The sequence below is a fragment of the Leucopleurus acutus genome (genome assembly GCF_964270905.1).
Source record: "Leucopleurus acutus genome assembly, chromosome: 6".
NCBI lineage: Eukaryota > Metazoa > Chordata > Mammalia > Artiodactyla > Delphinidae > Leucopleurus > Leucopleurus acutus.
Genome location: NC_139149.1, coordinates 110,532,469 through 110,559,160, shown reverse-complemented (window position 1 = coordinate 110,559,160; position 26,692 = coordinate 110,532,469). Strand labels below are relative to the sequence as shown.

The 26,692-nt window shown below is 46.5% G+C and overlaps 1 protein-coding gene across 5 annotated transcripts in view; it reads right to left on the bottom strand.

Annotated features, from left to right (window-relative positions):
• Window positions 1-26,692, bottom strand: part of ARMC9 (armadillo repeat containing 9) — a gene marked incomplete at its 3' end in the record, with an annotated part of 136,556 nt that overhangs the window by 63,396 nt on the left and 46,468 nt on the right. For 3 of the 5 annotated variants that reach the window (XM_082841498.1, XM_082841494.1, XM_082841496.1), the window contains 8 exons: window positions 24,183-24,275; window positions 18,833-18,923; window positions 16,840-16,963; window positions 14,540-14,694; window positions 12,960-13,036; window positions 10,392-10,466; window positions 3,963-4,053; window positions 422-477 (listed from right to left, as the gene is read on the bottom strand). In XM_082841498.1, the coding sequence (XP_082697624.1) occupies window positions 422-477; window positions 3,963-4,053; window positions 10,392-10,466; window positions 12,960-13,036; window positions 14,540-14,694; window positions 16,840-16,963; window positions 18,833-18,923; window positions 24,183-24,275 (762 nt within the window). The remainder of the gene's footprint in view (window positions 1-421; window positions 478-3,962; window positions 4,054-10,391; window positions 10,467-12,959; window positions 13,037-14,539; window positions 14,695-16,839; window positions 16,964-18,832; window positions 18,924-24,182; window positions 24,276-26,692) is intronic. The other 2 variants (XM_082841495.1, XM_082841497.1) reach the window with 1 other exon arrangement.

The window sequence follows — 26,692 nt, the reverse complement described above, 5'->3', positions numbered from 1 at the left end:
ACCCCCACCCCCACCCCCGACTGGTCTGGTCTTGGCACATGCCCCGAGCAGAACGCAGCGTAAGTGATGTTCTGAGGCTGCTGAGCCCACACAAGGACTGGAAGCTTTCCCTTCTTTCCCCTTGGAGACCGGCCCCCAACCAATAAGGCAGTCCCGGGATGGACCACTAAGTGATTACAGGCCACGTGGAGAGGGGCTGTGGCAGCCGCGATGCCAGCTCAGACGTGGAGAAGAGCCACTGACACCCCAAGAGAGACCAGCAGAAAACCACCCAGCTGAGCTCTAGCTGACCCACACAATTGTGAGAAGTAACGTAGCAGGGACTGAAAGCTCCGTTTCTGGACTAACTTTCCAAGGCGAGGAAGAGACTCAGAATAGTTGGCCGGAGTTTTCTATGTGGTGTCAAGAGCCTCTAACTTACTTCATCATCTTCATCTTCGTCATCATCAGATTCAAGAACACCGTCCAGTAGCTCTTCTACAAAGAAAAAAATCAATGAATAACTGCAACCACAGTTGGGAGCCTTGGTCAACAAACTCCTTCAGTTGCTGCAGAGACAGGTAAACGCAGCCTGTGAGCCCCCGGGGCCAGAGCACCTGACCTGCTCAGCACCTTCCTTATTATCACTCATTGCTTGAACAGACGACATGAAAGTAAAGAAAGCCGGAGAGAAGAGGAAAGGAGATCAAACAGGAAATAGGAGGACAGAAGGAAACAAAGGCGCTGAAGACACTGTCCAGCACACTTAGGAAGGCGGCAGATGCACCTAGACTTAACCAAACCCCAAAACCATTTCCTAGAAGGGAATCTGTAGAAACGCCAGGACTCCCGTTGTCCTCGACGCAGCCCTCATTCTGAAGGGAAGGACTCCACTGACCCGGCTGGACCGAAGCCAGCAGGTCACTCACAGGGCTCGCGGGCCTACCGTGGGCTGTGCCGTTGTCGTGGAAGCTACTTTGCATACTGGAGGATGTTGTGTCACCTGCATCTGGGCTGAAGCTTAATTACGCAACTTCTATGCCCTCCCAGCCCCTGAACAGCACTGCTCCTTCCCACCTTTGGTAAGTGGCTTTCACAGTGAGGAGGTTGCTATATTTACCAATTGTAAATTAAACCTTTCTTCTTCAAATATGGAAAGGCCTTTTTTTTTTTTTTTGAATCTCAGCTATTTCATGAGGCCACAGGCTAGTCCAGCCACACTGCCCCCTCCCCTGAGCCTGTGGGCTCAGACTCAACCTACTTTCAGAACAATGTGCAGTCCTGTGAACTCAAGTCCCTTACGAGCCTCAGCTCCTCCTCTCCGGGAGGACGTGGACACGAGCCCTGCTTCCCACACTGCTCCCTGGGCTGTGGGCCCAACAACAGGGCACTTGAGTTACCAGCATCCCTTCTTTCCTGAGGGCCCTCCGGGAAAGCCAGCTCCGCCTTGCTCTGCCCAGTGACCAGTCAGGTCGCCCTGTCCTCTCTTTGGCGACCAGCTGGTATCTGCCGGTCCCCCTTGCTGAGCGCTGGAGTCACGGACAAAACTCCCTGCTGCTGCTGGCCATTCACTTCCACTTGTCACGTCACCAGGCCGGGAGTTCCCCTTAGGCTTCGCCAGAGCAGTCCTTCCCCTCCTGTGGGGTTAAAGTTCTAAAATACATGGGAATTTTTGTCCTTGAGGACCTTAAACTCCACTAGAAAACGAGTGCTAGAGGATTGAGATGGACTTGAATTAAGATAACCCATGTACATGTTTTCATGTTCACTAAAATAAAACAAGAAAGTCGATACTTTAAAAAAAAGATTGTTAAATCTAGAACTCGATTTACTAGTTTAAGATTCACCTATCTTAAACCAGTAAATGTCTCACAACTCCCACTCGGCTATCAACTCCCCCTTGAGGAGGAAGACTGGACTGGATGGAAACTCTCCAGCTCTCCCTCCTCTAGGGTTAAGCATGATGCTTGTAGATTCATTTTGCCTTGATAGCTGTTGACAGGTGTCCTAAGGTATTTATGTGTATGTATCTGGTCCTCCACCCAAATATTCAATGACTTTCTAATTTTGCTTCAAAGTAGCAGACTCCTGGGTAATCGTCTCTGGAGTCCTGCCACTGTCCTCTGGATACAGAACAGCTTCCGTGCTTGAAATGAAGAAGAACCACTGTAGGCGCTCCATTGAAACTGGACCTTCCGGAGCTGGGCAGGCAGACCCCACGTCTGTCCTGAACACACAAGGTTGTAAGGCCTTGGCTCCGCGCAGGACAACTTCTTGCTAAAGCGCATCCCTTACGGAAACGTAGACTGACCCCTCGTCCTCACATTCGTTAGCGTGCCGGTCCAAGGGCCAGCTTTATGTAAGAGGAAGAGATGTTTTCTTGGTCAGAGAGACAAGACACACTGCTTTCTGGCTGCCTGGGAGGAGGGAAGACTGACAAGGAAATAGAGGTGAGTGTGTCTTGATAGACCGACTGAAACAGAGTCAGCCTTGAAGGTTCCCAACCCAAACCTGACCCTGACGCTGCGGAGGACTCCTGGCCTGGGAGGGAGGTCTCGGCATAGCTAGCGACCTCAGAGCAGATAGGCAACAACTTTTCCCAGCATTCCCCTGCCTTCCCAAACTGTGGCCTACATAGAGAAGGTTAGGGAGTAACCTTGGCCAGGACTAAGGTTAGGTTTTATTTCCTTTTATTATTTTTTCCAATATGCCCGCCTAGCAGAATGGAAGTGCAAAGTCAGAAATGCAGTAGCTGCAGAAAATACACATCTGTTCCTTCCCCACCTGAATCCGGGGTGAATTATACTTGCTCCATAAAAACCAAAGGGGAGGACATTCAAGTGGAAATGGAAATGGGCCCCCAGCCTGAAGGCAGCCAAGGTTTAACCTCACCGGCTGCTCTCCTGGCCGCCTCCTGTTGATGGGGAGCCCTCTAACCCCCTCCTTCTGCCTCTCCATTTCTGTGTCCCTCCGAGGCAGGGCTGCACACTGGAATCACCTGGGAGTTTTAAACACTATTCGTACCTGGGGCTCCTCCAGAGATTCTGATTTAATTGGCATGGGGTGCTACCTTGGGGGTTTTCTAATCTCCCCAGGTGACTGCCCTGTGCAGCCCTAGCTGTGAACCAGGAGCTGGGAGAGCCACCTGTGGGCTTCCTCCAGTGAAGGGCTTCAGGCATTTCCCTTTTGCTCGGCCTTGGTCAAGCTGCTGCCTTGGGATCAGAGATCAGGAGATTCATTTTTTACCTGTGTTCGTGTGAGGAACAGAATCTGTGCACTTGGACTTTCAGTGATGTGGACAAGGGCGTGCAGAAAGACGTAAGTGACGAGCTTGACCCTGGATGCTGGCAGTGCCAGGCGCCTCTGGCTTGTGCACAAGTCAGGATCAAGGCATCAGGGGGCCACAGAAAGAGCTAAGGGCGTCCCCACCACCCGGTCCCATCCGAGGCTTCCTTTACCTTCCTTTCCTGCTTATTATGGGATGTGGGTGGTCACAGTAATGGAAGGAAGGGGATCACATCCTCCCACGTTGCTGGTTGGCAACATGAATTCTTCTGGAGCGAATGAACGTGGGAGGACGAGGGCCTTTTCCACGGTGGTGCCGGAAAGATTGGCATCTGTTTTCATTATCTGACCCTCGGACCCTGGGACGGCCGCCCTAGTGGTCTGGGGGAAATAATTAGGAGGGGGAGGCCCACATAAAGAGAACTTCCAGTTAAGGAAGGGTTTCTGCAACAGCTTTTGAGCTCTTCTTGTTGACTATAAGCCAAAAGTGTGATGAGAGACTATCGATCATGGGACAAAGTGGCCTTGGCTACCTGGCTGAACTTCCATTTGTGGGTTCACTTGGGTCTCCCCACCTCCCTTAAGGCCTCTTGAATGAATTCTAAGACATGACAAGCCCCTCTAAGAAAGCCCACATGTCCTTCTAGCATATGTGAAAGATTCAAAGGATACATAATAGATTCTTGCCTTAAACAGACCTGAACGAAGCTGCTTGATGATAAATTCAATCTGGCGGATCATTTCAGCGTTGCCTTCTTTGATGAAGCAGCAAAGGATGTCTTCCATTCCCTAGAAGCATTGGAGAGAGTAAGAGTTAACATTTCAGTTTTGGGGGGAAACTACTTTTCAATGGAGTAGTTTCACCTCATCAAAAAAAAACACCAGGGCTTCCCAGGTGGCGCAGTAGTTAAGAATCCGCCTGCAAATGCAGGGGACACGGGTTCGAGCCCTGGTCCGGGAAGATCCTACATGCCGGGGAGCAACTAAGCCTGTGTGCTACAACCACTGAGCCTGCGCTCTAGAGCCTGAGAGCCACAACTACTAAAGCCCTCGAGCCTAGAGCCCGTGCTCCACAACAAGAGAAGCCACTGCAATGAGAAGCCCGCACAACCCAACGGAGACCCAATGCAGCCAAAAGTAAATAAATTAATTAATTTAAACAAATAAAAAGAACCAAAAAACTTTTTTTCAGAAGGAAGGGATATATGCACAATAAAAATCCTCTGCTCAGTTCTAAACATTCTTTTTGTTGTTTTTACAATTCACAAGGAAATTACTTTATTCTTGGTTGACTATCTGACCTAATCATAACACATTTATTTTTAAAAAAGCTATCGTAAAATTTTACTGTGTAAGTCCTCCTTTGAGCTTTGGCAGTATGTTGTTTGGGGAGGTGGTTTCGCTCCCATGTTTTCCCTGTAGTTATACACTGCCCACTGGATTTTAGGGCCAAAAATGGTCTTTGAAAAGTAAAACCACATGTTCAGAGAAGTCAAAGAACAAATAGAACCTCTTTTTAAACAGCCATCGTTCTTTTTCTATCAAAATAATTACAAAGTCATTACAGTGTGTATTATTTACTACAAAACACTGACATCAGCATTTTCAATTCTGACTAACAGAATTCCAGGGACATGTAGAGGTAAGATGCTGACTTGACCATAAATGTCTATTTCTCCTCCTTCCTCTTTTCTGTGGGACTTGAATGTATGGTTGGAGCTGATAAGGCCTTCTTACCCCCACGAGGGGAAAGTGTATCTGATATTGAACCCAAAGCAGAGGGAGCAGAGTACAGAGGTGCTGGTAGAGAAACAGATCAAGTGACATGTGAATCCTGACCGAGCTGTGCCTGAGGCTTGCGCCGGAAGCTTCTGCCTGGACTTTTCAGTTACCAGAGCCAGTGAGCTCCTGTTTAGGTAGCCAGCTTGGAATCAACAGCTCTAACTGAATCAAAGCAGGAGCGCCCAGTGCACGTTTGAACACGGTGAGTCCCCATCATCTAAAGCAGAGCATTACCTTCTAGAAAGGTAAAATCTGGATTGCAGTTCTCGTTTCCCCATAAACTAGCTATGTGACCTTGGCCAATTACTGAACTCTTCCCAGCCTTTTTCCTCAACTATAAAATAAGGATGGCAACTCAAGTTGACACGAGATCTTTAAAGGATATACTTGGGTGTTGGTTATGTAAATATGTATATTTGTCAAAATGCGCTGAACTGTATATGTAAGGCTTGTGCATTTCACTGTTCATAATTATACCTAAAAAAAAAAGAAAGAAAAAGCATCTAGTCTGACGACTGGCACATAGGAGTTGCTTAATAAATGGTTGAAACTGTGCTTGCTGTGTCTGGTAGGGGTTTCTGGCTCAGAAGAGAGAGCTGGTAGCTGAAGCAAGGGAGCAAACAAGGTTCCCGGTGGCCCCAGAGTGAGAAGAGAAGAGGGTTCGGACAGTACCTTGGAGAACCTTTAGGTGTCTCCTGTTTTCCTATGATCAGTAATGCTGTGATGACTTTTTTTTTTTTTTTTTTTTTGCGGTACGCGGGGCTCTCACTGATGTGGCCTCTCCCATTGTGGAGCACAGGCTCCGGACGCGCAGGCTCAGCGGCCATGGCTCAAGGGACCAGCTGCTCTGCGGCATGTGGGATCTTCCCTGACCGGGGCACGAACCCGTGTCCCCTGCATCGGCAGGCGGACTCTCAACCACTGCGCCACCAGGGAAGCCCTGATGACTATTTTGATACATGAATCTTTGTTCATGTTTTTGTATGGAGCTTCAGAAGTGGAATTACTGGGCAAAGAATTAATATTTTTGAGGACTATTATACATATTGTCAAATTGCTTTCTAAAAATGCCATATCAATTTATCCTCTCAGTAAGATTTCCACACTAATTTTTTTTTTCAATAAATTTATTTATTTCTGGCTGCGTTGGGTCTTTGTTACTGCGTGCAGTCTTTCTTTAGTTGCGCTGAGCGGGGGGCTACTCTTCGTTGCGGTGCACAGGCTTCTCACTGTGGAGGCTTCTCTTGTTACAGAGCACGGGCTCTAGAGCGCAGGCTCAGTAGTTGTGGCACACGGCCCTAGTTGCTCCGCGGCACCTGGGATCTTCCTGGACCAGGGCTCGAACCCGTGTCCCCCTGAATTGGCAGGTGGATTCTTAACCACTGCGCCACCAGGGAAGCCCTCCACATTAATTTTGAAAGGCCCACACGTGATGGGATGCCATGGAATTACAGCAAACAGGCTCACCAACTGTAATGGACAACCGTTACACTTGTAGCTGAGGAACACTTTTTTTTTTTTTTTTTTTTTGAGGAACACTTTTAAAAGAGCTTCTCTACAATGTGTTCATTTCCCAAGGCCACAGCCAGCATGTTAGCATTCCCAGGCTCCCTTCAGCCAGGGTGCAGGCAGATGACCTAGGCCCTGCCAATCAAATGCACCCATGTGAGACTGATTCCGAAGTGGGCAATGTGAAGAATCAGGCACACGGGGAACACACATCTTTGTGACGGTTGGGCAGGCGGCATCCCGCCCTTCAGGGACAGCAGAGCAGAGTTTCTGGCATTGCAGTGTGAGCCTGGGCCCAGGGCGTTGGTGCAAGGCACAGTGGGGATATCACTGGAGCAGCCCCGTGGAGTGTGTGGGCATTTCTCCTGGCTCTGTGGCTTCTGAGCCCGGTTCCCTGGTTCTCCCAGAGACTCCGAGAGCCTTGACAGAGCATCTGGTCTGCTCCAGCCCAGGGCGCAATATCTGGCTGGGGTTTCGATCCCAGGGAAGAGCTCCTGGGCGACAATTACTCCAGCCCTGGGTGCAGGAGGCCTTGGGGTAGCATGAGGGTGGCCCTCTTGATCGCATCTGCTCTCCGGCCCCAGACCTTGGTGGTCTCTTAAAGTTCAAATGGGCCTCAGGGCACGCATGTATCTTTTTCTCCTTTTTTTTTTTTATTGTTGGTATTACTTTAAGACCACCATAGTGGCATTTGGTACTAATCTAATTTTTATGTATTCTCTCTCATTTTCCACAAGCACACAAATGTTTTACACAGTTGCAAACACAGAGTTATTATAATGTCATATTCTGCTTTTATCCCTCATTACACAATGAAGTTCCCATACTGTCTCATACTGCTTTTCTTAATTGTCATCTTCAATAGCTGCTAATACTGTGAGCAAAAGAACCACAATTTCATTAGCAATTCCTCTATTACCAGACATTTATGTTCTGGTTTTTCACTATTATAAAAGTATTGAACTGAGCCCTGTCATGCCCAGAGCTCTCCTCTGCATCAGTGACCAGAGGAAAATGAATGAATCCAAAATATGGAGGTTTCCATAATCTACCACATACACTGCTGAACTTCCTTCCAAAAGGACTGTGCTGACACACACCCGGCACGGTCGGAACGTCAGTTCTGTCACCTCCTCCCTGGCTTTGCGTGTGAGCAGATGTTAGGGCGGTGAGATTATGGATAATGTTCTCCTCACTGTCTGGTTTCCTTTATTACTGTTATATAACAAAGGAAAAGGATGTAATACCTTCCATCAATCTAAACACCTCTTCAAGGATAAGAGTGAAGTGAGAGGAAATCTCAGCGTTTTAGAAAAACTCTGTTGAAGCCACATCCTCCTTTAGAGGCGTCTCTTACAAATAAATAGGTAACTACTTAGGTGAAGTGTCCAGAAGCTTCCTCCATTTGCTTATGACTTTGATCCCTGTTAAAATGCCAGAGGGAGGCATATGCTACTTATACCTCTAAGTGGTCTACGTTTTCTTTTCAAAGTCGGTAATTCAGAGGCTGTCTAGAAACTTATGTCAGAAACTATACAGGAAGATATTAATGGATTTAACTATAATTAAAGCTGTCATGTAACCAAAGCCCCATAAGTAAAACACCAATGAAAAATTGGGGAAACATCTGTGATATATGTCAAAAGATTAATAGCCCTAATTTCCCTTGCGACTTCTTTGATCCAGAGGCAACTTAGAAGCGAGTGGCAGCCAGGCTCCATGGACGAACCCCCCTCCTGGACCGCATGCTCCCGGGCCGTCCCTCCCACACTGCACCCGAGCCGGTCCCGTGACCACTTCTCAGATTGGGTCATAGAGGAGACTGTGGCTGCTGTCTTGCTCACTCTCTGACTCTCTAGGATCCCTCGGGGAGAAGCCAGCTGCCATGTGGAGAGAAGCCCTATGCAGCAGTCCCCTGGCAAGGAAACGAGGTCCCCAGACAACAGCCAGCACGAGAGCGAGCTTGGAAGCGGATCCTTGTGCCCTCGGCTCCCCGGCTGAAGGCTTCACTAAAATCACAGGAGAGACTCTTGGCCAGCACCACGCAGCTAATCTGCTCCCCAATGTCTGTGCTATAGAAACTGTGAGGCAGTAATTTTTTTTTTTGAGGCAGTCATTTTTTATAAGCCATTAGACTTTGGGGTAATTTTTTATGCAGCAATAGAAAACGAATTCAATTGTGCTGCTTAATTTCCAAACCTTTGGGGATTTCCTAGATGCCTTATAATTATGATTATGTTTTCCATCATTATTGATTCAACCCTTTTCTGCCCATTCCCTCTCTCCCCTCTCCTTCTGGGGCTCCAATGACAGGCGTGTGAGACCTCAGGATATTGCTGCACAGGGCTCTGAGGCTGTCCCATTCTTCCATCTCTTTTCTCTCTGGCCTGGATGGTCTCTAAGGGCCACCCCCCTCGTGTCCGACAACAGTGAGTCTCTTTTCGCCACTTGGTGCCTGTCCCCTTCCTGCCCTTAAGTCCGCCTTCTCCACCCCTGTGCCCTGGATGTCTGCCATTCATGCTTCTGGACTCCACATCACCTCTGTTCTTTCTTTTTCTTCAACCTACATGTTTTCTGCCTTGTTCTCTGCCTTGGTTGACAATTCCTCTCTTTGACCTGAATGGCCATAATGCAGAATTTAATCAAGTTTATCTTCCCCTATTCTGTATTGAAAAAGCAGATTTCTTTTTCTCTTTAAAAGCAGTAGGCAGGGCTTCCCTGGTGGCGCAGTGGTTGAGAGTCCGCCTGCCGATGCAGGGGACACGGGTTCGTGCCCTGGTCCGGGAAGATCCCACATCCCACACGCCGCGGAGCGGCTGGGTCCATGAGCCATGGCCGCTGAGCCTGCGCATCCGGAGCCTGTGCTCCGCAACGGGAGAGGCCACAACAGTGAGAGGCCCGCGTACGGCAAAAAAAAAAAAAAAAAGCAGTAGGCAATTAAGTTTCATTGTTTACCGTGACCACACAGAATGGATCTTAAATAAGTTTTTGTCTCTGGCATAACTGCTGATGTAACTGTAGATGACCCATTAGAAGATTTAGTAATTCTTCTAAGTAAGCAAAGCCAAGTGGAAGAACATGCTTCATTGGTCTCAAACTGAATTTAGCCTGTGTTTTGATGATGGAAATATATTTAATCCCTTCATTCTAAGCATTTAATACGCACACACGGTTTCACATGTCGTAAGGAAAAAGGTCAAAACTCCAATGGTTTTGATTAGATCTAGAAACGTTTGTCATCTCAAAAGATGCTAATCACCTGAGGTTTGTTTCATGCTTCCAATATAAACACTAAAGTAAACACATTAAATATTCAGTTAACTCTTTTCCAACCAGACAGTTTTATCAGTTATATCTGTTCCACCTGGTTGCTATCAGAATGCCTGCAGATTAGAGGAGTGTTTTGATTGCCCCAGGTCTCACGGCTACAATTCCTCCAGGAAGCCTGGAGGTGAATTTGGGTGATGATTTTCTCCGTTTCATCATTTTCTTGTTAAGTTTCTCCTGCTATGAAATCCACAAGCATTCCCAAAGCCCCCAGTTAAAATGAGTCACTTAAATTTTTAAAAATGTCTACAACTTTCCAAAAAATAAACCTTCTAGGAACTTCCGACGCTGTGGTTCTTAATCCTGTCGGCTGGGATCCCTTGAGAATCTGATAAAAACCACAAACTCTCTCCCCAGAAAACTGCAAATATGTATTTGGGATACAATTTCAGGGAGTTCAGAAGCTATCTGAAGCCCTTCCCTGGGGCCCCATCAGGAACCCCTTATTCTAATAGCCTCTGAACGTGGCACTGACAGAAGCTGACCAGTCCCACAGCACGTTTTCTTACCATTGCTCTTGCTTCTTCACGAATGGATGGAATAGAAAGGATGCTGTACAGAGCTCCATTCACATACGGCTGTATCTTTAAGGGGAGAAAAAACAGTCATTTTCAGGTTCTCAAATACCATACAACTCAAACATCACACACTACCCTTGAGAACAGCCTGGCTGGCGAGCACTGCCACCTTCACAGCTCCCTGAGCTCCAGGATGCAGGTCTCCAAATGACAGACATCTCCACTGGCACGGCCCAGGGCAACAGCTAAAACTAAGAGTTCAAAACCAAGGGCATCATTCTCTCCCAAAGTTTACTCCCGTTACATGTCATTGCTGAATTAATGTCATCCTGATGACTCAGGCTAGAACCTTTGGAGGCATCACTGATTCCTCTCTCTTCTTACCCTCCAATGTTGGGTCTCCAAGCCATCTTTAGTGGGAACCCATCTTTTCCATAGGTGCTGCTACAGTCCTTGTTCAGACATCATCGTCCATGACCTAGGCTACATGAGACCTCCATAGACCTCCTTCTATGTTCACCCTTTAACCCAACCATCATATCATTGCCAAGATTCTACAGCATGGGCCAAATCATCCCTCCCCCGACCTCGGGAACCTTCTGTAGGAACTACCTGGAAAGTCCTAACTCCTTACTGTAGGACACAGGGCCCTTCAAGGTTTGGCCTCTATATCATCTTCCTCTGCTCCTTCCTTCCGGCCACTTGGAATTCACACTACACAGATTCCACTTAAGGGACTGCCCCCCGCCCCCCCGACAGCACGCTGTGACATGCCCTGGCCTGGTTCTAGCAGCTCATCTTGCTGGGAATGCTCTTCCCATATATGTCTATCTGGAAACCTATGGTTCATCCTTTAAAACTCAGCTTAGGGGCTTCCCTGGCAGTCCAGCGGTTAAGACTCCACGCTTCCAATGCAAGGGGTGCGGGTTCAATCCCTGGTCAGGGAACTAAGATCCCACAGGCCGCACAGTGTGGCCAAAAATAAATAAATACATAAATAATTAAAAAATAAAACTCAGCTCAGACATACCTCAGAGGAAGCCTTTCCTAAGCCCCCAGACAGGCTGCTCTGCTCCCTGTACATACCTCCCTCCGCTTCTGCGCTGGATTCAGTATTTATTTATTTATCTGCTGCACTGCGCGGCTTGCAGGATCTCAGTTCCCTGACCAGGGATTAAACCTGGGCCACGGCAGTGAAAGCCCAGAATCCTAACCCCTAGGCCACCAGCTAACTCCCAGGATTTGGTATATTTTTAAACTTATACTTATGTCTCTCCATGAGCTCTTCAGGGACAGGACCCATGTTTTACGCACATAAGTAACCCTAACATCAAGCCAGACAGGACATGGTACATGGCAGCCGCCTGATAGACGGGCTTTCCCTTTCGAGTGGACTGCATGCTACACACACTCTCCGCAGCAATGGGGGAGGTCTCATTTCCCACCACCCTTTTCCAGAACTGGATTTATTACCACTTTTCATTTCTGCTAATCTAATGGGTAAGAGAAGACATCCTATAGTTGTGTTTATTTTCATTTCCCTGACTACTAGCAAAATTGAAGATCTTTTCATATTTACAGACCATCAAGAGTTACTGTTCTGCAAACTGTCCATTTATACGCTTTGTCCTTTTGCTCCTGTTGGCTTTTTCTCTGTTTGACGTATATCAAGAGCTGGCTAAAGAGGGCAGATCTTTGTGGAGGTTTTGGCTTCAGGTGCAAAGTGATGTCATGGTTTCCACAAAGGCGTTTGTAGAAAGTGGGGGAGAGAATAATCATAGCGTGTGTTAGCTGATCCAGACCTCTATTTTATTTAAAAAGGGCTTGCCTCCCATTGGCTAGAACACCACACGGATGAGAGCAGAAGCCAGGACGGCCATCCTGCAGACAGTTCCGCAGGACTCTGACCCAAGACTGACCTATGGGGTGAGCCAGCAGTGACGAGTGTCTACGCCCCAGGGAAGCTCCGGCTCGGGCCCTTGAGGGGGAAGTGCAGCCACGTCCACCGAGGATGGCTGTGGCACAGAGAGGTGAAGGCAAGCAAACAGGGCACCCCTGGGGGACTGGATAAGTGAAACGGCAGGGCTGCCAACGAGGGGCTGCTGTACAGCAGTGAGAGTTAAGGACCTAGGCGCACAGAAGGCAACAGAGCAAGGGCCTAAAGACACAGTGAAAACGGAGAAAAGGATGAGATTTACAGGGCAATGTTACCTATACACATCGAGCACACCATAATATTAAGTATATTTTCATGTTACAAACGTGTCCATGGACATATATTAAACCCAACAGAGGAGTGTCAACATGGGGGCAGGAGTGAAGCAGGGGGAGATGACCAGGAGGAAAAAATAACCCCCGGGAGGGAGCAGTACAGGCCAGCGAACGGCAGTTATGCTCACAAACGGGAAGCCAGGGAACAGCCTCCTGCTCTGGGTTCCAGAATTTAAAAATGATAAAAGCTCTGACGTAGCTTATACAAATACTTGGAAGAGGGCAAGTGCAGTAAGTACCCTCGGCCACCCTCCCCCAATCCCGGGGTTTACGGCGCTGACTGGGTACCTCGCGGTTTTCATGGCCGAGCAGATCCGAAAGAACTTTCAGCACGAGGCCCGCCACCTTGGCACACATGTTCTTCCCTTTAGGAGAAAAAGAGAGAAACAAAACAGGACATGTCTAAACTCAGAGGCAAAGTTTCAGGTCAGGCAGACTTGCATGTGAACCTTGGCTCCTCTGCCTGTGAGCTGTGTGACCTTGGGTGAGTCACTTCACCGACTTGGGGCCCAATTTCTTCCTCTGGGGTCCCTTGGGGATTATAATGTCCACCTCAAAGGGCGGTGTAGAATTAAGTAGCTCAGTATATCTCAGGATGTGAACACTAAAGTTTCCCAAAGCAACATGAGAAAAGGAGACAGGACCATGAGACAGAAAGAGAGCATCAGTTTTTTGTGTTTTTTTGGCCGAGCACCACGGCATGTGGGACCTTAGTTCCCCGACCAGGGATCACACCTGCGCCCCCTGCATTGGAAGCGCGGAGTCTTAAGCACTGGACCGCCAGGGAAGTCCCGGCAGCTCAGTATAGGGCGGCACACTCCCAGTGCTCAGTAAGTGGCGGCGGTTCTTATTATTCAGGAGGTCAGAGCTGTTCACTACACTGAAAGCACGATGAGTCAAAGGGCCATGCTCTCCTCCCAAGTGCACAGGCCATCACTTAAAAATGCTCCAGCTATTTCAGGAATTCCAAACATCATCATGACAATCATTGCAAATAAACTGATGATAATAAAGAAAAGCCGATTATAATCTGATAAATGTTTTAAAGCTAGGAAATTTGCATATGCTATTTTTTAAAAAGAGAAGATTAGTCGTTTAGTCAGTCAACAACACACAGTTAGGTGGTTCAGATTCCAAGGCGTCTGAGGGTGAAGGAGCTTCTAACAAATACCCTGAGCTATTTATCCAGGTAACCTCCCAACACCTTCTCAACACCTTCTCAGACAGAGGTCAGCCATGGGCTGGACGTGGCACCTCTCCAAGGAAGCTTCTTCCATCCCAGGGAACAGATCATTTAAGTGGGATGGAACCTGCAGGAAAGCTAAAATCACTCCCTTTATTGATCAAGACATAAATGACCTAAGATGTCACATGGGAATCGCTGTCTGTACGAGGTGGAGTGGGGAAGGCGACTGTGATTAAGAGCAGGAAGTCTGGTTTAATGTCACTGTTCTGTCACCAACTTAATCCTGTGGAATCTTGGGAACATACTTCTCTGTCTTCAGATAAAACAGATCATAATTCTTCACTTCCTACCTTTGAATAATGCAATGAAAATGAAGAAAAACGTAATGTAATTCAATCTCCTCTTAATGTGGGTACTGCATATATATGCAGTATATATATATATATATATATATATATATATACACACACACACACACACACACATACATATACGTATAAATTATTCTTTCCGAGGCCAGAGTGGTATTTTGGCTTTAGGGATTCAATAGCTTTATACCTAGCTGGACATGCTTCACACTCTTTTTCTGTTTTGAGTTTTCTGGGAGGGAAACGGAAGGCAGATCACATCAGGCTCGTGGGTACTCCAGAGCCTGGGGGCAGGGGGACGGCAACAGTGAGACCTGTGCTCCGGAGGCAGAGGTTCATGAGCAGGGCCACCGAGTACTCGAGCGTGTAGTCTGACAGGCAGTCAGGCTCCTCCAAGACGTCAATCAGCCAGAAGATGAGGCCATCTTGAATCATCGCTGTCTGCAGTGGGCGCCTAGGATGAAACAGGCTGCAGGGAGTCAGCAGGAAACCTTTCATGTGACAGTACATAGTAGTGTGAATGCCTATCAGAAAAGAAACTTCACAGAAGTCACGGACCCTGGCGAATAATTTACTGTTAGACCTGTACAATGGAAACTACAACAATAAATTCTTTACCTTTCAGGGATGTTATTAAAGGTTTAAAGAAAAATAAGGCAGTAAGGAGACTTCCTACTCTGAAAGTTTCCTTTTCAATATTTAGAATTAGCAGCGTAGTACTTCAAATACTTAATAAATATTTATTGATAGCTTTTGGTCTACTTAACCCAGGAAACAGAGTCATAGAAATGGTTCACTGACAAACAGATTTTTACCTGAAGTCTAGTCTATATAATGTAGTTTAGGCACTCTGAGCTATGTAAAAGTAAAGAAACACAAAAAAGAAGACCAGCTCATATAAAACCGGCTCAATACCATTTTGATTCAGATCTCTATAGAGTAAGGCTAGTTTAGTAACCTGGGTAATACAATTTATATGGAATTATTTTCTACCCAAGGTCCAGGTGTAAAATCTTACAAAATTCAATGCCTCATCATAATGTGTTACAGTGGATGTTATCATGTCAACCTTAAGAGACGGGACTAAGCACTAGAATAACTAAAGTTATTAAATTTCTAAAAGTTTTTCAAATACAGTCAACATCAAGCTAAATCATCTTTATAAACAAACAGAAACATGTTCCTATGATCTGAGGAAGTAATAACTCTGGAGATCATTTATAGTTCTGTCAATTCATATAGGTAGAACGAGAAATTTTCATCAGCAGGGACATGGCAAATAGTGGGAACTACATACCTACAGCTTTCCTCCCACAAAACATATACACACTTAGAATATGTCCCTTTTCGGGTTTTAGTTTATTAGTGAGAGTCAGTCAGATGTTAACCACATCTGGTGGGAAGAAAAAGTTAGGGACTGAGAGAAAAAGTTAGGGACTCAAGGTACTAAAATTCTTAGTAGTCAACGAAAAAGTCAGGTGGTCATCAGGGAATATGGATTCTGGAAGAATTAGCATATGACCCAGCAATTCCACTCCTAGATACCTACCCAGGAGAAAAGAAAACATGGGTCTACACAAAGACGTGTATGCAAATATTCATAGCAGCATTATGCGTAATAGCCAAAAAGTGGAAACAACCAAGATATCATCAACTGATGAATGAATGCACAAAATGTGGTCTGTCCACGTAATGGAATGTTATTCGGCAACACAAAGGAACAAAGTACTGGTACCTGCTACTTGTATGAACCTCAAAAACAAGTGAAAGAAGCCAGTCACAAAAGACCACACCAGTACAGGGAAATCTACAGAAACCAGAGTGGTGGTTACCTGGGGCGAAGGGATAAGCATGAAAAGTGACTACAGGTAGGCATGAAGTTTCCTTCTGTGGTGATGGAAGTGTTCTAAAATTAGACTGTGGCGATGGTTGTACAACTTTTGGTGAATTTACCAAAAATCATTGAATTGTACACTTAAAACGGGTAAATTTTGTGGTATGTAAAACACACCTTAATAATGCTGCCAATTTAGAAAAAAAAAAGGCTCTGGGAGGACGTCAGATCTGCTTCAAGAAGAGGTGCCTGAGTTTTAAATCTCGAATGTGGAGCACTCCCAAGTCACGACCAGGTCCAGGCTGAGACGACAGCGCAGGCGGCTGAGATGGGGGACCAGGAACCGGGAGGCTCCACCCCTGACTTCCACAGAGCGACCCACCCCCCCGACTGTGACCGCGCATCTACACGTGCCTCCCCCACAGTGAACTGTGGGCTCTTGCAGGTGGAGGCTCTCTCGGGGTGCATTCATGTGCTTATCTCCAAACCTTGCACGTGGCCTGAGACACAATCTAGCATCTAGCACCTGGTCAGCACGAGATAATGGTCATTAGGAGAATAGACCAGTGCTTTAAAGTGTAGGAGCAGGATGGTTTAGGGGATCCGAGGTACGCTTTCCAGCTCTTCTTCAGAAAGTCACCCAACCTCTTCTAAGCATTCACTGAAAAATATCACCTGCATCTTGGATTGTCACTGGGACCAAATAAGCACAGAACAGTGGCTAAGAAACCCCCAAGTTGATTTCACAGGCGCCACCATGACCTACTGCACGGTCAGCACCTGAGGCTGAACTTCTGCAAGGCCCCGAGAACGTTCTCCCGGGTGATGACGTCCTTGTCTTCCTCCTTCAGCCTCTCTTCCAGCATCCGCAGCACCTTTGTGCTCTGGGCAAGGTAGCGGCGACCTAATCATATAACCAGAGATGAACAAGGGCAAGAATTTATCTTGTGTTAAGTTCATGCTCCAAAACCACTTTCTGTGAAAACTTTGCATATAACGCACGTAGAGTTTGGGTAATTTTATGTTCTAGAAAACTTATTAAAGCATATTTCAACTGCAAGTTGGTTTTACTCAATCAACTATCTAATGAATGGAAAACCACTTTTCCTGTCATCTAAACACGATTCATCACTGCGTTCTTGTGCGGAGCACTGTCTTTTATTTACCCAAAATCTTTTTTTTTTTTTTTTAAGATTTTTTTTGATGTGGACCATTTTTTGTTTTTAAAGTCTTTATTGAACTTGTTACTATACTGCTTCTGTTCTATGTTTTAGTTTTTTGGTTGTGAGGCATGTGGGATCTTAGCTCCCCGACCAGGGATTGAACCCACACCCCCTGCACTGGAAGGCAAAGTCCCAACCACTGGACCGCCAGGGACATCCCTACCCAAAATCTTGAACCCAAAAGTCATATCACAAGGAAGAAAGGGGTGATGAATCTGTGTGTTATGAACCCCATAGTCTTAACAACAGAGGCAGCCCATTGTGCTTTCTGGACACACCCATGGCCTGGAGAAGAAGTTAGGAACCATACCTGGGACCCTATCACTAGCCTGTTGTGAACTTGTATCTTGATACAGATGACATTAATTTCAGACATAAAGTTCAACCATATTATATGAATGGTCCTTGGCACAGACCCTGGCTTATCATAAAATGTTTGTTAAATGGCTGGAACAGCAAACAAATAAATGAAAAAACTTTTGGAGTGTCATACAATCACAATTTAAAACTCCCATTATTCGTGTTAAAAAGAGCTCAAACAAATTAGAATTTATGGGAGGTAATGGCATTTTGTAAAATCATTTTGAATTAAATTATGGTGGCATGTTGTTTTGGGAATTTTCAAATCCTCTTGATTTAAAAGGATTAGTGTTTTGAAAGACACAGTATAGTGCTTATTGGGATCCCTTTATTTCACCAACCTTATTTGGTCTTAAGTAGAAAATGATAAAAAATGCATTACCTGCTATCTTGAGAGCAATCTAAAAAGTACTACGTTACAATACCAGAAAGTTTACAAAATAAAACCAAAGGCTAACAAAATAAACTCCCAAACCATCAAAATTTGCTCTGACATAAGTTACAGCAATATGACAACAACTAAGTTTTTCAAAAGACCTTAGATGCATTAAACAGTAATAAACTGAGGAATCACATGCCATTGCTAAGAAACTTGGGGAAGAATGTGTTTTCACAGGGAAAAACACATCCACAAGACCTAGCTCTTCTCTTTGAAGGTATCAATGAAAAAAAAAATGTTGCCTGCTGTATCAGTAAGCAAAGGATGTTGCAGACATCACGCCACTGCAGCCACTCTGGACGGTGAGCCCTGAGGGAACTCAGGATGGAGACCAACAGGCTGCCCACTGCCAAGCCCTCAGCCCCTGCAGCCACCCCCAGCAGTGCACCCTGAAGAGGTTCAGGATGGGAAAGCACAGACTATGGCCCTAGATCGCTGAGGTGCCTGTCAAAGGAATGATTTCAGTGAGCCCAGACTCTTGCATCTTCCCGTACACAGAAAAGTGCTGAATTCCTTAACTTGAGATGTCTGGTTTTCTTTAACAGTAAGCTTTTGATGCTCTGTCTACCTCATCTTTGCTGCAAAAACTCTTTTATACCCTGGCTCCCCCCTTGCCTCTTCGGAGCAGTCCCTCTGAGCTATGTAAGACGCTGCATCCGGGCTTAAGTCTTCAGTTTTGTCCACCAAATAAAACATAATTCTCAGCTTTTCATTTTTTTCCCTCAGTTGGCAAGGAGAGCTGCCGTCTCACCTTCTGCCAGGGATGCAAAAGCGTTGACGAGCCTGGCCATGTACTGCCGTACCACCTCGCTCTTCGAGTGCAGCAGCTGCAGCACAGTCCTCTGTGGGAGAAAAAAATAAAAAATAAAAATAAAAAATATATATATCAAAAGAGGAAAAGCAATGAAGTGAAAGAAAAGTGAGAGAGAAGCACATGTGTCCTCTGCAGGTCTGCTGTTCTCTTCCTCTGAGTGAACTTATTAGAGGTGATTCAGTCTTGATTTCCAACTGATTTTTTTTCTGAGAGTTGGCAAAAAAATATGTTTTTCAGACTTCCAAATTTAGAAGAATTAATTATTCGAAGCACTTAGAATGGTGACTGACACCGAGTAAGCAACACTACTTGCTATTACTGTTGCTGATGTCCTTCCAGGTAGAACAATTGATCCAACGCTCGTCTAACTTCGCTCCCTCCAAAACCACCATAAAACTACAGTAAATGGATTTTTTAAGGAGACAAATCCTCAAGGACAGAGAGGACAGCACAAGAAACTATAACAACACAATCTTGGAATCAGGAATGCAGGATAGTAACAAACTTAGCAGACCCGAGAACGCCAAGCGGGCAATGAGGAATCACCAGCTTATGTCACGTAACCCCCAGAAGTCTCGAGAACTGGGGGGAAATCAAGAAGAAGGAATGAAAGCTGTGGAGGCAGCAGCTAGGTCCCCCCCGCGCTGCTCCTGCACAGCTGTCCTCCCGTTCACCTCCCATCACACATCTGGGAGTGCTCTCTTTTGAGGGCAACACAAAAGGTCTCTGGACGGAGGACAGCAGGCACAGGTGAGCAGGGCTGCCACACCAAAATGGAGCAGGGGTGGTGCCTAAAAGCAGGATAAATGCTCGACAGAGAGCCACCTCCGTCCTCTTCCCCTACCTGGCTCTCGGAACACTGCCAACCAGACTGTTACCTTCTAGGCAGATTAGAAGACACTTCCTGGAGGAGAATGACCAGCCCTGGAAACAGGGAAAGAACTAAAGTTTCTGAAATCAGAGGTTCCCAATAGATGGCCCACCAGGGTCACCCTCAGTGGAGCTCTATGCCTACAGGCCTGACCCTCACCTTCAGAACCACCAGTCAGCTTTTCAGTCCCTCCACTCTAAACATCAGGAGATAACCAAGGTCTACCAGGAACTCAAGGAAAGTTTCTAATGTGGAAAATAAGGCCAAATCAAATGGGGCAGGGGAGAGAAGCAACTTGGAGGAAATGAGACTGTGCAGGGAGAAGAAAACTAAAAATAGACAAAAATTTGTCATTAATATCCTCAGAGATATAACTGTATCCATGAAACAACAGAATGCTACAAAAAAAACACAAAAAAGGGAAATGAAAAACTCTACAGGAGGGTTGGAAAATAAAGATGAGGAAATCTCCCAGAAAGTGGAACAAAATGAAAAACATGGAAAATATGAGAAAAAAGATAGAGAACCAGTTCAAGAGGCCCAACATTCAGAAAGAATGAACAGAGAAAACAAGAGAGGAAATCATCAACAAAACAACTCAAGAAAAGTTCCCAGAACTAAAGTTGTCAGATTGAAAGGGGTCACAAAGTGCCCAAAACAGTGAATCAAATACACATCATGAAAGGCATCAATGGGAAATTCATTAACACTGGTGAAAAAGAAAAGATTCAACACGTTTCTAGAGAGAAAAAAACAGGTCACATACAAAGGGTCAGGAATTAGAATGGCTTGGGACTTTTCAACAGCAACACTGGAACCTAAAAGACAATGAAGCAATATCTTCAAAATTCTGAAGGATAATTATTTACAACGCAGAGTTCTATACAAAGAATAACGATATTTTCAGACATACACAGTCTTGAAAAATATACTCCCCATCCATCCTTTTTCTAGAAGCTATTAACTAAAGGCTTCACCAAGAAGACAATACGGAATATTGGAAACAGAGATCCAATTCAGGAAAGGGCCGCAAGGAATCAACATACGTTTGGTGAAAAGAGATTTCTGGAAGGCAGCTGTGCCCCAGATGTGGAGGGCCACCAGTACAGGCTGAATGACTGACTCAAGAGAGTAACATACCAAAGGCTGTCATCCCCAAGATGCCTATTGCCACTGTACCATATTCATTTAGGTAAAATTTTTATTGAAATATAACATCCATACAGAATATTGCCCAGATCATGAGTGTACAGCTTGATGACACGTGGGTAACCGGTAGTCAAATCAAGAAACAGAACATTGGGCTTCCCTGGTGGCGCAGTGGTTGAGAGTCCGCCTGCCGATGCAGGGGACACGGGTTCGTGCCCTGGTCCGGGAAGATCCCACGTGCCGCGGAGCGGCTGGGTCCGTGAGCCATGGCCGCTGAGCCTGCGCGTCCGGAGCCTGTGCTCCGCAACGGGAGAGGCCACAGCAGTGAGAGGCCCGCGTACCGCAAAAAAAAAAAAAAAAAAAAAGAAAGAAACAGAACATTACCAAAGCCCCAGACGCCCTTCCGGGGTCCCTTTCCAAATCAAGGGCAACTATCTCTCCTGGCTTCTTATATCGTAGGTTAGTTCTGTCCGTTTTTAAATGTTTTAATAAGTAAAGTCATGCAGTGTGTATTCTTTTATGTCTGACTCTTTCATTCAGTATTATGTCTGTGAGAGTCATCCGTGCTGTATGCTGTGTGCTCCTTCCCATTGCTCTAGACATCTCATTTTACAAATACATCCCAGTTGATTTATCCATTCTACTCTTGATGGGACATTTGGGTTATAGCCAGTGTTTTGATTCTTATAAATAGTGCTGCTATGAGCATTCTTACACGTCTTTTAGTTGAACGTATGGACACATTTCTGTTGGGGTTATACTTAGGAGTGGTTTTGCTAGGACACAGACTATGCAGTTTTAGCAAATACGGCCAGAGATCCAAAGTAGTGCACCATGTAACATATTTTCAAATAGAGTGCAAACTACCTGGGTAAGGTGAGCCCAGATTCATCCACACTTGGATACCCCTGCCCTTGTTCTGATGAAGCTCCAGCTCCCCCATTCACACCCTGCTGTGTGGATCAGCTGTGGAAAGTCTTTTCATCCCCACAGAAGTGTTCGCATGTGATCAGCTCCTGAGAACTAGAAGTAGAAGAGGCAAGCTTAAAAACCCAAATTACAGAGCGGCTCACCATTCCCCTTGGCCATACATATTGCTGCTGGATAACCAGCACCTGGCCTACCTTTCAGCCCTGCCAGAGGCCCTGTGCTTCCTGGGACTCTGTCCTGACTTTGATTACCAATGTCCCCAGAGGGAACCATTAAGAGCCCAGGGAAGCTACGCCTGATTATAATCCAGCGATTTTATTCATGTCATCTTCCCCTAGGTGCCTTCATCTAGCATGGGAACAGTACCCTTTCCTTGCAGAGCAAGGTCTGTGCTTGCCACTCAGCAAACCCCAAATCAAACACTATATTATTCAGGGTACACATGCAAATGAGGACACTACAAAGAAGAGCAAGGAACTGACAGAGACAAAAGTGAGGGCGTGCACACTCATGTCCAATGCAGCATTATTTACAACAGCCAAACGGCGGAGGCAACTCAAGTGTCTGTTGATCAAGATATATATATGTATCTATCTCCCAATTTATTTTGGTGTCATGGTGACACGGCACCCATGTTTCCCAAGGAGTTCTCCTGCTCTGCAGATTCTCTGACATCTTAAGGTAACTCCAGCTCATTCCTTATTAAAAAAAATAAATAAGCGATAGCAATTAAAAATATTGACCTGAGGAAGATATGACATCTTCAGTGGCTATAAAGATTTCGGCATTTTGACAAATATCATATATCACAAAACCTAAGACATCTTTCATGGGAGGACATATTATTTTTTTAATATATAACCAAGAAAGAAAAAAGCACTGCAAGGTAAACTGTAACAGGCCATCGGCTATTAGATACACCCCAGTTTCGGAAATGCTAAAATGGGGGGAGAAATTACATCTTAGATTCAATGAAATATCACAGTTCAGAAAGAATCAGTATTGAATTCACTCTTTGAATCTGAGTTCGTTAAGTCATGACAGTATATTCTTCAGCTGCTTCGTGTCTTATAGGCTGGTTTCCGTGCCATTACAAATACCAACAGAAAAAAAAAAGGAAAAGAAAATAAGAATTTGAGGGACTATTTTTCATACTTAACTGTTTCATGGGAACAATACGATTATGTACAAAGAAGAAACTCAAAACCCTTAAACGTTGTCGCCTGTGCACACAACAGATTACGCGCAACAAGCTTTCTCCGGGGCTGTTTCATCAGCGATCCTAAGAGGTATTGATACTGCACTCAGGGCACACACTGTGAAGCCTAACAGTAGGGAGATGAAGTTTTTAGAGCATTTTGGATGAAACTGAAATAATGAGATGCAGTATCTTCTCTGCATAGGGCATTGTTCAAGCTGTCGATCCTCCTTCGGTAGGAGGCCAGGTGCTGAGAACCCTGGGGAAGAGGGATGAGGAGGCGGGAGGAGGACTCCTCCGAGCTGGGCCCTGGGTTAAGTTCTCCCCACACGTGACCACATGCAGCCATCCCAACAACCTCACGAGGCAGGTGATGGCCCCTTCTTGGTGGTGGAAATCTCCCTGAGACTGAGAAATTTGCTTAAGGGTGTCTGGCCAATAGTCAGTGGGGCAGAGATTTGAAACCAGTTTATCCCCCTCTAAACCCCATACTCTTCGCACTGCACCATTAGACCTATCTGGTCCAAAGCTATATACAAAGAGTGTTGAAGACACTTTTTTTTTTTTCAGTACGCAGGCCTCTCATTGCTGTGGCCTCTCCCGTTGCAGAGCACAGGCTCCGGATGCGCAGGCTCAGCGGCCATGGCTCACGGGCCCAGCCGCTCCACGGCACGTGGGATCTTCCCGGACCGGGGCACAAACCCATGTCCCCTGGATCGGCAGGCAGACTCTCAACCACTGCGCCACTAGGGAAGCCCAAGACACTTTTTAACTCAGGCCCAGATGAAAACAATTTGAATCTGCTTACCTGCCTTGCCCCTTGTAAGTCATGCTGAGTTTTCAGGACTCATGATAAGCAGTGGGGTGAGAGAAAGAGCGGGGAATTTGAGAAAAGGAAAAATGGCAGAAAAGGGCTGCAGAGTTGAATCCAGCAGTACTAACTTGTTTAGGACTCTGCATTGGAAGTGAAAAGTGGGCCAGTGTCCAGGGTGGACAGCAGATTTCGGAAGCTAACAGAAGCCCCAGGCTGACATACAGTCACTACGATGAAGATATGCATAGAAATGAAAGCCTCCTCCTTCTAAGATCCTTCCCAGAAATGCAGGCCCTGGCTGGGCGCTGGCCCCTCTCTCACCCACCTGGCTATGGCTGTGACAGTCCAAGAGGTCGTTGCTGATGTAGGCCTGCAGAACGGTCTCCCTCTGCTCTCCAGGGTGCGATGTGGTCAAGCGCTAGAATGAAGAAAAACAAGGGCAACAGGACCCAAGTGTCGATGTGGAGGAAACTGTTCCCGCAGCTGGCAGCACCAGTAACTATGCATTTCACCAAACAAGATGAGTAATACCCAGCCGGGTGGCCAACAAGTCAGTTAACAAAAAATTACAACGTACTTCTGAATGGGCGATGCAGGAGTCAACTTACACATGTAACCTCCAGAGCAGTGAAGGATTGTATTGGACTGGACTGTAAGGGAGCAGATAAGAGACAGCACACCGATGCCTGGAGAGGGCTTTTTTTTTTTTGCCGTAAGTGGCTCAAGAGTTGGTACCCGAAGGACGAGCAGACTATTGGGCAGCACGGGGGGATGTGAGCGCAGTGGGGGCTGGGGACGTGTGGTCCAGCTGAGGGGGGTGTGAAAACACAGGGTGCCTTTGCGTGGTGCCCGACGGGGGGGCCGTGAATGAGCGCCAGGCGCACAGAGCAGACCCATCCCACAGGGGCCGGCACAGCAGCACTGCGGATACTGTGTGTGCGTGTGCGTGCGCGTGTGTGGCACCCCTGGCACTGCCCTCCTTGCATACGGTCCTCTCTTCCCCCAGGGCCTCCCTCCTTGGCCGCAGTGGGTCCCACCTCTCCGGGACACCGGCCTCTCAGGACCTCCACCTTTGGGTTCCGGACAGTCTGCTGCTCTTCCCGCCTTCTCACCCATGGGCTTTACACGGTCACAGGGGCTGCCGCCCTTCTGGTGAGTTCGGAGGCTACTGCTGGGGTGGGGTGGAGGGGTGAGGGGCTGGAGGGGTCTCAGACAGAATTACAAGGATCTCTTTATTTTTCCTGCTCGTTCTATGACATTCATTCGGCAAAGGAACATCCTGTCTCGCCAAGAGGCTTAATAGCATGGACCGACAGCAAGTGCCCGGCGGAGAATCGAAGAACCAAAGGGAGGCTGTAACTGGAGCAGCGGCAAACCTCCGGGCAGGGACAGCCGCTAGCGGTTACTCACGCCACCCCACCCACTCCAGTCAGCAGAACCAGAGCAGACACTCTGGCCCCAGGACTCTCCCTGCTGATCCTGGAGCGTCCTCAGAGCGCTCCTCCAGACCACAGTCCCGGAAGCACTGGGTGCAAGTGCTTCCCAGAGAGACGGGGAAATCACTCAGAGGCACCTGGGCGTCAAGATAACCTGAAATTTGGGGACCATGAAGGGGATTGAAGCTATTTCGAGGTGAATTAGAATAGATTGTTCAGTTAAAGAGTGAACCAGGGACTTTCCTGGTGGCCCAGGGGTTAAGGATCCGCCTGCTGCTGCAGGGGACACGGGTTCGAGCCCTGGTCCGGGAAGATCCCACATGTCGCAGAGCAACTAAGCCCGTGCGCCACAACTACTGAGCCCGTGTGCCACAACTACTGAGCCTGCGCTCTAGAGCCGCATGCCACAACTACTGAAGCCTGCGCGCCTAGAGCCCGTGCTCTGCAGCAAGAGAAGCCACCGCCATGGGAAGCCCACGCACCGCAGCGAAGGGTAGCCCCCGCTTGCCACAACTAGAGAGAGCCCAATAAATGAATAAACTGTACTCCAATAAAAATTAAAAAAAAGAGTGAACCAGTGTTGACTTAGGCCAGCAGTTCTCAAAATGTAGTCTGGGGAACCCTGGGGATCTAGAAGGGTTCCCCATACTACACTTGCAGAGTCCCTTCAGGGTAGTCTAGAAGGTCACAATTATTTTCATAATAATACTAAGGCATGTTTTGCCTTTTTAATGATCAACCTCTCAGAGGTCATATGAAGCATGATAGATACTGTGACAAACTGAATGTAGAAGCAGAGATGAGACTCCAGCTGCCCTCCATTAAGCCAGACATGAAAGAAATTTATAAAAGTGGAAAACAATGTCAGTCTTCTCACTAATTTTTTTTTTAGTTTGGAAAATAGTTATTTTTCATAAAAAATATGTTATGTTATGTCCTCAGTTTATTACTGTTCATCTTAAATGAATTAATAAATATGTATTTTACGTTTTCTCAGCTTTAACTTCTAATACTGTGAAATTTTGGTAGATAAAATTCACATAAACAAAGCTCTTTGGGTTCCTCAGTAATTTTTGACAGTGTCAAGAGGTCTGGGACCAGAAAGCTTGAGAACCACTGCCTTAACTGTGATCAATCTGAAAACTGGCGAGAAAAGCAACCATTTATTTATTTAAACGAAGGCTTTTTTTCTTTTTTCTTTTTTTTTGGCTGTGCCGCGTGGCTTGCGGGATCTTAGTTCCCTGACCGGGGATCGAACCTGTGCCCCCTGCAGGGGAAGCGTGGAGTCCTAACCACTGGACCACCAGGGAATTCCCAGAAAAGTAACTATTTGGATTACACTCCATTTTCCTTAAAGACTTGTTAATAAGTTTTCACCCTCGATGCCTGCTCGCGTGGC